Genomic DNA, 9,899 nt, shown 5'->3' with positions numbered 1-9,899 from the left:
AACCTTTGACGGCTTAAATCCCTTATAATTCAATATTTGTGGGTTTTTATCATCTTATTCAAACCCGGATTTTAAGGATTCGATTTCTCCCTAACGAGTCGTTTGAATTCGTCTTTTGTACATAATTTTCTTTATTTTCCAGTTTTATAACTTTAATTCTGTTTTCAAATCTAAAGTTTCAATCTTTGAAAATACGACATCGTAAACCATCGTAGTCTTTAATTCATTATAATAATTCGTTTTAATCTAACTTATGACAACCTTTAGCATATGTAATCTGACTAAATCACTGACATTCAAGTCGTACATCAATAATAAATGTAAATCAACCAAAGAACAATAACTAACCCGCGGGTCTGATTTTCACAGTCAGAACCCAGCTCAAGAACTGACGCATGAAGTGATGCACCTCTTCCAGAGGACGCAGCAGATTTTCCGCCTGTTCTGAGTTGGCTTCTGCCTTTGAACTCTTCTCGCTTTGGCGTAGGGTTTCTAATTAGGTTTCTAATCAACTATTATTCTTATTATCGCCATAATTCGACATATTTTCCATATTTTCTATTTTGTTTTTATTTCTTTATTTCTTTATTTTTATTTTCCAATTTTTCCTTATTTTCCTTATTTTCCAATTTTTTCTTATTTTCCAAATTTTCCTTATTTTCCAAATTTCCTTATTTTCCAATTTTTCTTTTCTTTTATTTCCTTTTTTTTAAATTTTCTTTTCTTTTAATTCTTTCCTAAATCCCGTCTTTGGCATTTATATGATGTTCATTCAGTTTTAAATTATATTTTGTTCTTTTATCTAGCTTTTTCACATGTAATTAATATAAATTCCAACTTCGACATTATTAATTGCTAAATTACGTGTTAACCGACATAGTTTAATTCACATGCTAGGATTAATCTGTGGATGTTGCATTGCATGCATATAATCGACGATATATCAACTATAAACGATTTCCCTAATCATTAGTAGAGGCCGCTATCGAGGCGGGCGGGATTAGGTGTTCGATTAAAGAGCTTCCTAATACGTACCCTCGCCCCTTACTCCAGATCTCTGTGAACATCCGTGTCCATTGGCATCCTCGAGAGTCATTCTAGACATAGAATGCTAATGGTAACGAGTTCTTAGTGTTCATGTTACTACTTTGTGTCTTGACATGGCACGAGGTATTCGAACGGTTCCAATTTCCCACAAAATTGGTGGCGACTCCACAAATGCAGGCTTATTCAATCTTTCACCGGTTTTAATGCCTCACAAATCGGTAACGGCCCATGACGTGCTTTGGCTATCCAAGGTTCCGTGGGAGAAGTGCCGCCGCCTAAAACATCACAACTCGCGGGTGCGCGTAGCGCGGGTGTCTCATGTCCACAAAGACTCGAAGACCAAAAAGGAGGATGAAGGAAGGGTGTCATCTCGGAAGAGAAGTCCCCAAGATGAGGAGATGACTCTAGACTTTGGTAAAAAAAAATAGACTGTGTGACAAGAAGGAGCCCCCAGTAAAGAGGTAGAAATGGAAATTGTGGTTGGAAGGTTGAAATTGAGGATGAAAGTTGATGTTTGAGGTGGTTGATAATTGAGGTTAAAAGTTAAAAGTTAGGACGGTTGTGTCCATGAGGACTGACTATGTATTCATGTGGAGTGAAATCAAACCAGGTCGTATTTCTGAGGTTTGGTTAATTTTATTTGGGTGTTGTGGTTGTATCCTTCTTGTGTAAGAAAGGACTACCTACGTATCCACCTGAAGAGGTGAAATCAAACCATGCTCATAGTTCAGGTGTGTGCCTAAGCTACTGGGTCAGGGCCTTAAAGTGCATGGGTCACGAGAGTATTTTCCTTTGGTGACTTGAAGAACCGATTTGAGATAACTCCCTCTGATCATAGACCAAAGAGGTATAATTAATTTTGTAAAAAATTCCTTGTCGTGTGAGCATACCTAGAAGTGGACCCTAAGGATGAATTGGGTATCTCCCGTTCCGGTTAGCAAAGTATTTGAAGACTCCGTGTTTGGGTCAAGGTGATACTGGATTGGATATTTGGAATGTGGAACTCAGAAATAAGAGGCTTTGGTGAACAAATCTCTAGAGCTTGATTTTGAGGAGTTGAGGCTTGATGGGATTATGGCTTGGAGTGGAGTCTCCTGGCTTGATGTAGCCTGAGCACATAAAGGTAGGTTAATTGATGCGGGATAAAGTTTCCATGTCTTGGCTCTAAAGGATGGGTATACTTGACGAGCTTGGGAGGATTCTCAAAATTCCTAACTATCTCCCTGTAACGGTCTCGGGAAGGACTTAGGGTGTGTGACGTGTGAAAGACTAAGTGGGGGTGCTAGCTGACCATCTCCATCGATGTCTTAATTTTTTATAGACTTCAGCATTATTCTGTTCAGCATTTGATTTTATACAAGTTCTTGATTCAGACTCATATTCTTGGTTCAGGTTTTTAAAGATAACTTTGACTTTGGATATCGACATTGACTTGCTTGATTGAGCCTTCTTCTTTTGACTCTTGGTCATTTCTCTGGAGTGAGCCTTTCTCTTTGATCATGGCTCGTATCGTCTTGGATTTGCTTGCTACCATGGATTTGGGACAGACTAGCACCTTTGGTGTGAAACGGGTTGGTCTTTAGTAAACAGGGGTTGTTTATTGTGGGAAATGGGCTTGCCTTCTATCATGGATCGTTAACAAGGGAGGTGGCCTGGATTCGTCCTAGAATCTCTTGAGATATGCTCGTACTAAACTAGGGTTATAGTAAGGTTTCTATTGCCGCACATGGAATAGGTAAGGAAAAAGAACATGGAGTTTCAGGTCCTGTACAACTCGGAATAGAACATCATTTAAGTGCACTCACATCGTTTGACATATGTTGTTCATTTTAAAATGTCTCAAATCAATTCTCGTTGTCACGGGAAATGGTAAAGGAAAAGAAGAATAAGTGGATTGAAAATTGTACTTTTATTGAAATGAGTAATGAATGTATTTAACATAGACTCAAGAAGACATGTGACTCGTGGGACAACCTCCAGGTTGTCACTAGGAATAGAAATGGACACAAAGAAAGATACTAGAACAATTATGGGAAAGAAAGCCTAGGACTCGGACTTGGACTCGGACTTTGACGCGATCTTAGATCCAGACTCGTAATCATTGGCCCATGCTTGAACATTTTATCTTCCAACAATTAGCTTCGGCATCTGAATTTGAGCATTCACCCATTTAAGCACCTCGTCCTCATCATTGGGAACACTGGAAGGATAACAGTTAAAAAGAGTTTCCTTATAAGTGGTATATCCATGAGGATTGCCTAAGCCGCCTTGTGAGTTAATGGTTGAGAGGGACAACTTCCCGCTTTCGATCATATCTTGAATGACATGTTTTAATTTAAAACATTTCTCTGTATCGTGCCCTTTGCCCCTGTGATACTGGCAATGGGCATTACTATCCCAGAATCTAGACTTCTTTTCTGGATCTGTTGTAGAACCGATAGGGTTTAACATTCGTCATTCCATGAGTCTCTGAAGGGCATCGTTGTATGTAATACCAATGTTGGTAAATTTCCTAGGAGGCGTATCGTTCTTGTCAGAAGCCCTTGTGAATGACCTTGGAGAGTTGTTAGGTTTCTTTGACGAAGGCTCCATGAGGTTGCCTTTGTTGATTTTGATTCCTGGATGAGAAGAACTAGGAATAGATTGCTCACTTTTTGCTTCCTCATTAGGACTGTCAGGTTGAGGGTTTGCCTGGACACTTTCCATCTTGAGAGGTTGGACCTCAAGCTTCTTACCTATTTCAGCAAACTGGTTCTCCGTGTTGGAAAGCCGAGAGTTTAGGTTATCAATAACTCCCTCTATCTTGGAAAATTTATTATTGAAGGCAATGGAAAGCATGAGCATTCCACTTTGGATATCGTCGTCTTCGAGGACATTGATTTCTTCGTTATCATGAGGAGCGAGGAGGTGAGAACAATCTATGGATGATTCTTCATCATGTTTAGTGCTGCTAACCCCAAGAGGGTTGATCTTCTTGGATTGCTCGACAGAAGGTGGCACTGGAAGCTTGCCCTCTTCGATCATATCTTCGATGGTGTGTTTTAAGAGAAAACACTCTTCAATATCATGGCCTCTACCTTGGTGATCTAGGCAGTATTTGTTGCCCTTCCAGAGGTTCACCTACTTCTCTAAAGGTGGATCCGGAGTCGGACCTATTGGATGTCGCTTACCTTGGGCAGAGAGTCTCTTCAAAGCATCGGCATAAGACATGCCTAAATCAGAAAGCACCCTTTGATGCCTCCCAGTTTTCCTTTCGGTTGTCTTCAGCTTTCTAGGATGACAGTTATTGCAAGAGGTAAGCTTTGGACGGCCTAGACTAGAGGTTTCTCTAGGTGGCGTGTTCTTTTTCACGATCCCATTTTCAAGGGTGAGGACGTGAATGCTCAAATTTTCCACTGTAGCTTGAACTCGGAGGACCATGGCATAAACGTCTTGGAGAGACACGGTGATTGTGGCTTGATCTGCTTTGTGACTTTGCTGACTGGCGGAACTTGCTGGATTCCTACTCGACAGAAATGACGCGCATTACAACTCGATTCGACATGGGATCACGCATACTAAGGCAATAAGCAACAAACACAGGAAGGCACATGTAACAACGAGGATAAGATGATAGATCTTGACGTCGACTTGTGAATTCATGAAATGTCGTGAGCGACGTCTCTTGTTTGAATTCACGGTGCTTGACTTTAATTTAGACTCTAGTGTTGACTTTGACGGAGTGACCCTTATATGGCTGACCTTATTGACGGGATTGATGACACATGTTTATTCTAGGCTCGGGTATAAGTGTAGATACCCGAGGTGTGCTTATAGGTGTTAATAAGTCTTTTATGTATGACTTGGGCACGTGCGACTCGAGGTGTCGGAAATGCTTAGATCCTAACTGAATTTGGAGTATGGGTGTCCAAAATGACGGCGTGACACCTTAGGACTTGGCTTGAATTTGAAAAGACCCAAAATGTAAAGGAAGACGGGTTAATGACTCGACAGAGTTCCGACTAGGACATAGTCGGTTTTAATTTTGACTCTAACTTAGCCCAATTGAAGTTACACATTTACATTTACATGGTTTGAAAATATTTTGATTTTAAAACATTTTTTTTTCGACTTTTTTTTTTATTTTTTGATTTTGTTTTGAGAATTTACGAAGGATTTCATTTATGGAAAATTTAAAATTGGTTGAAATTTTGAAAAACTAATTTTACAGAAAGTGGAAAGGTAATGGATTTTATTTTACAAAATTTTGTCATGGTTTTGTTTACAAATGGGGATCACGTATATGATACAAACATACATAGGGGCATTATCACGGTATGCTGAGTGCATTTAAAGGGTTTTGGCTTATTAAGGTGGGTTGCCATACCAAGCAATAAAACCCTGGTCTATGGAGAGGTCTGTGCCAAACAAGAGTAAGGTCGGTTCCTAGTCCATATTCTCGAGTAGTGAAAGCCCTTGATAAAAACAAGAGTATGTACCACGGTATGGTTAACGTCAATCGCTATCCATCTTTAGGCCCAGATAAGAATTTGGATTATCCAGACGGGACGATTGGTCGAATGGGCTGGGTTAAGCCTAGGAAGGCCGAATAAAACGACCTAAGAAGGTCGATTAATGAAAATCGACAACATAGATATATGTGTTAGGATTCAAGCCTAAGTTTTTAAAACATATATTTTGGCCACAAGGCTTAAACAATCTTTTTTTTTATGAACATGAAGAAATAAAGAAGCCATTGCAATTGCCGGAAATATTAGGCCTACTAAAGGCACAAGAATAGAGGGAAAGTTAATAGTTGTCATAGAATGGGTACCTCGATCTACTATAATTGTACCTGTTTGTTATATTTTTTGTTGTTATTATTTTATTATATTAATTAATTAATTAGAATTCTAATTAATTAATTCTTATATCTATTCTTTAGAAGTGAATATAGTATATAATAAGTGCAAATAATGTAGAAGTAAAAAAAAGAAGCTTTCTACATATAGCTATATTAATCAAAAAATCGCATTTTTTTATTCTAATAAAAAAACTTTTGGACAAAGCAAATAGTTGACTTTAATTCTCGACTTCATTTATTTTTTTACAGGAAAAAGGGCGTGCAGCTGAAATAACTCACTTAGAACGCCTTTTAAAACATTGCGTGGTACGATTGGATCAAATAAACCCTTATGGAATAAATATTCGGCTGCTTGTGAACCCTCAGGTACTATCTTATTCAATGTTTGTTCAATTACTCTTTTACCCGCAAATGCAATGTAGGCGTTGGGTTAGGCAATAATGATATCCCCCAACATCCCAAAACTAGCTGTTACCCCACCTGTCGTAGGAGATGTAAGAATTGATACATAGAATAACCTTTTATTTGATTGATAATCATATAAAACAGATGCTATTTTAGCCATTTGCATTAAGCTCAAGCTTCCTTCTTGCATGCGTGCTCTTCCAGACGCACATACTATATAATAAGGGGTAGTAATTTATTACTAGTATATTCAATCAACCGGGTTATTTTTTCCCCGACTACCGATCCCATACTACCTCCCATAAACTCAAAATCCATAACCCCAATTGCTACAGGAATATTGTATAGTTGACCTATACCTGTTTGAACCGCTTCAGTTAAACATGTCTGTCTTTGATAAGAATTAATACGATCCTTATAAGGTTCCTCCTCCGAATGAAATTCGAGGGGATCCACAGAAACCATATCTTCATCCATAGGATTCCAAGTCCCCGGATCAATCAGAAGTTCAATTCTATCTGAACTACTCATTTTCAAATGATATCCACATTGTTCACAAATATTAAGGTGGATTTTTGTGAATTTTTTTTTAAAATTTAAGAAATAACGATTGTCGCATTGAACCCACAAATCCCTCATTTTTTGAGTTACATCATGATTTTCTCTTTTAGTTAAATTCCTATCATTTGTGTTTGTGATAGTTCTTAGGTTTCTACATTCACTTAAAATGTAACTCAAAATAAAATTATCAATGTAATTATCACTACCGCTTAGAATAGAACTCCTAACACGGATTTGAGAATAAAGATAATTGTCAATGGAATTATTAATGTGATTATTCCAATTATATTTAGCATCATATGTGTAATGATTATTATAGGTATCGTCACTCTTATATCTTGAGTTCAGAAAATCTGAATCCCAAAGAGTATAAAAAGCATGGTCATTGTCTATCTCAAAAATGTTATTTTCAATATCAAAATATATGGAATAACTGTCCCCCTTACTATCTATAACTAAAAAAGCATCATCAAAGTTCAAATTTCGAATGTCCGTGACCCGAAATAACTGATCAACACTACTATAATGAAATGGGTAACTATTTCTCCAACTCTGACTCTTTTTCTCTCTATCATTTGTTGTAGTATTTGTATTACAAAGATTACAAGTATGTAAATAATACAAACAAAGGCTTTAAAACAGAAATGGAAACAATATAAGACGGTATATTACACCCAATCGAATCGTGTTGAACACACTTTCCTTAGATTATTTCGACCCTATAGCCTTCGGGTATCACGAAATCTCTGTAGGATAAGACGATTCCTTTGTCTAAGGCAAGAACAAAGTACAATAAACAATAAGAGGGTTGGTTTATACTTTGTTAAATGTCAAAACGTATGGTTACAGAATAATTCGTATCTTCTGTTTCACACATTCATGTGTATATATATATATATATATATATATATATATATATATATATATATATATATATATATATACATGTGTATATATATACGTATGTTATACACATAGTGCATGTTTAGAGGATAAGGATGTTGGATAAACCAACCAATCACAATTCAAAGCATTAAGACAATTTAACCGTCAAAAACACATGCACACATGCACACATGCGCGAAAAATGTAGAGAGGCATCAACCCCGGTCGGGGATATGTAACCCCGATCGGGGACGTAGCAAATTTGATAATTGTCAAATTTGTGCTTCTCAATTTTCGTCAAGTATGTGAAATACTTTAACCCCGAGTATATAATCCCGATAGGGGACATAATATACTACGGCAACACTTTTATAGTGTCCCTTATCCATTATAAACATGAACTCGATATACGATTATATGAGCATACACTCCGTATTCCCGACTCACATTATATCCTTTACGAGCTCAAATCGATTTGACATAAGAAACCCGAATACACTTAAATGTACTTGTGATCAAAATCACCAACATTCTTCCTCCATTTAAGTGTATCCCTTATTTCCAATAAAACAACAAAGCAAACAAATCTATGCATAAATGAAAGTGTCCCAAGGATTGAACTTCCACATTAGTATATTACACATTCCAAATATTCGAGAATCAAGGTGTCCCACGGATTGAACCTTTCAACCATATTGAATACATGAAGATAACATACACATAGACTCAAATAAAATCTTAAAGTTACAAACTTGACACTATTGACCGCCTTGTGTCCATATCCTTTCATGAGAGTATAGGAAGCCAAGTCCAAGCCTCTTGAAGCGGCTACACTTCACACTCACATAGGTGAATCTTTCATCGTGCACCTGCAAACTGCACTTTGTCAAAGATTTCATTAAGAAGTATTAAACTTCAACCTCTTGTCATGCAGGTCATGCACATACCTTTCGGGATTATAACATGTGCCTCAATCTTCCACAATAAGCCTTCCACATTGAACTTAGCCTCTAAAATTTGTTAGTGGGAAGTTGGGTATCTTATCATAAAGATCTAGACGGACTTTAAACCCATCCCGATTACCGACTTTATAACCAAGTCCTTAGCTAATCCCTTCGTCAAGTGATCAGCCAAATTATGATGTGTCCTCACGAAATCAACGGAAATAACTCCTTGAGTAATCAACTCACGGACCGCGCTATGTCTAACACCAAGGTGTCTAGACTTTCCATTGTAAACTTCACTATAAGCTCTAGCTAAGGTCGTCGAACTATCACAATGGATAGAAATAGGAGGAATAGGTTTTGGCCAAACCGGAATTTCATAAACTAAATTCCTTAACCATTCCGCCTCTTTACCGGCAGCAGCTAAAGCAATGAATTCCGACTCCATAGTCGAACTTGTTATACAAGTTTGCTTCTTATAAGCCCATGAGATAGCTCCTCCACCAAGCAAGAAGACCCATCCACTAGTAGATGAATGATCCTCCATGTTGGTGATCCAACTAGCATCGGAATACCCTTCTAAAACCGAAGGAAATCCGACATAGTTCAAACCATAATCCATGGTTTGCTTCAAGTATCTCAATACACGTTTTACCACAACCCAATGTTCAAGACTAGGATTACTTGTGTATCTACTCAACTTGCCAACGGCAAAAGCGATGTCGGGTCTTGTGCTTGTCATTGCATACATCAAACACCCAAGCACTTGAGAGTACTCAAGTTGTGAAATAGCTTCACCTTTATTAGGCATAAGCTAAACACTAGGATCCATTGGAGTGTTAACCGGAGAACAATTTCCATGATTGAATTTCTGTAACACTTTCTCAATGTAATGAGATTGTGTCAAAGAGAATCCCTTGTTCTCACGCTTGATCTTTATACCAAGTATCACATCCGCCTCACCCATGTCTTTCATGGCAAAACTTGATGACAAAAAGGCCTTAGTAAGGTCTACTTGATTTTGGTTGGTACCAAAGATCAACATGTCATCAACATATAGACAAATAATGACTCCATTACCGTTGTCATCAAATTTGCTATACACACATTTATCCGACTGATTTAGTCTATACCCAGTAGATAAAACAACCTCATCAAACTTGTGATGCCATTGTTTAGGAGCTTGTTGAAGTCCATACAATGATTTAATTAAT

At 37.7% G+C, this 9,899-nt stretch overlaps 1 protein-coding gene across 1 annotated transcript; it reads right to left on the bottom strand.

Moving 5' to 3' along the window:
• Positions 1-8,794: 8,794 nt before the first annotated feature.
• LOC141628978 (secreted RxLR effector protein 161-like) lies at positions 8,795-9,427 on the bottom strand. Its single transcript, XM_074442058.1, has one exon. The coding sequence runs from the start codon at positions 9,425-9,427 to the stop codon at positions 8,795-8,797; it is 633 nt and encodes a 210-aa protein (XP_074298159.1).
• Between the last annotated feature and the right edge of the window lie 472 nt (positions 9,428-9,899).

The sequence above is a fragment of the Silene latifolia genome, chromosome Y (assembly GCF_048544455.1).
Source record: "Silene latifolia isolate original U9 population chromosome Y, ASM4854445v1, whole genome shotgun sequence".
NCBI classification, from domain to species: Eukaryota; Viridiplantae; Streptophyta; class Magnoliopsida; order Caryophyllales; family Caryophyllaceae; genus Silene; species Silene latifolia.
Note: the sequence above shows the minus strand (reverse complement) of the source record. Positions and strands in the feature narration are given on the sequence as shown.

Coding starts and splice junctions, on each gene's coding strand:
- LOC141628978 (XM_074442058.1), bottom strand. CDS start 9,427: ATGACAAGCACAAGACCCGACATCGCTTTTGCCGTTGGCAAGTTGAGT.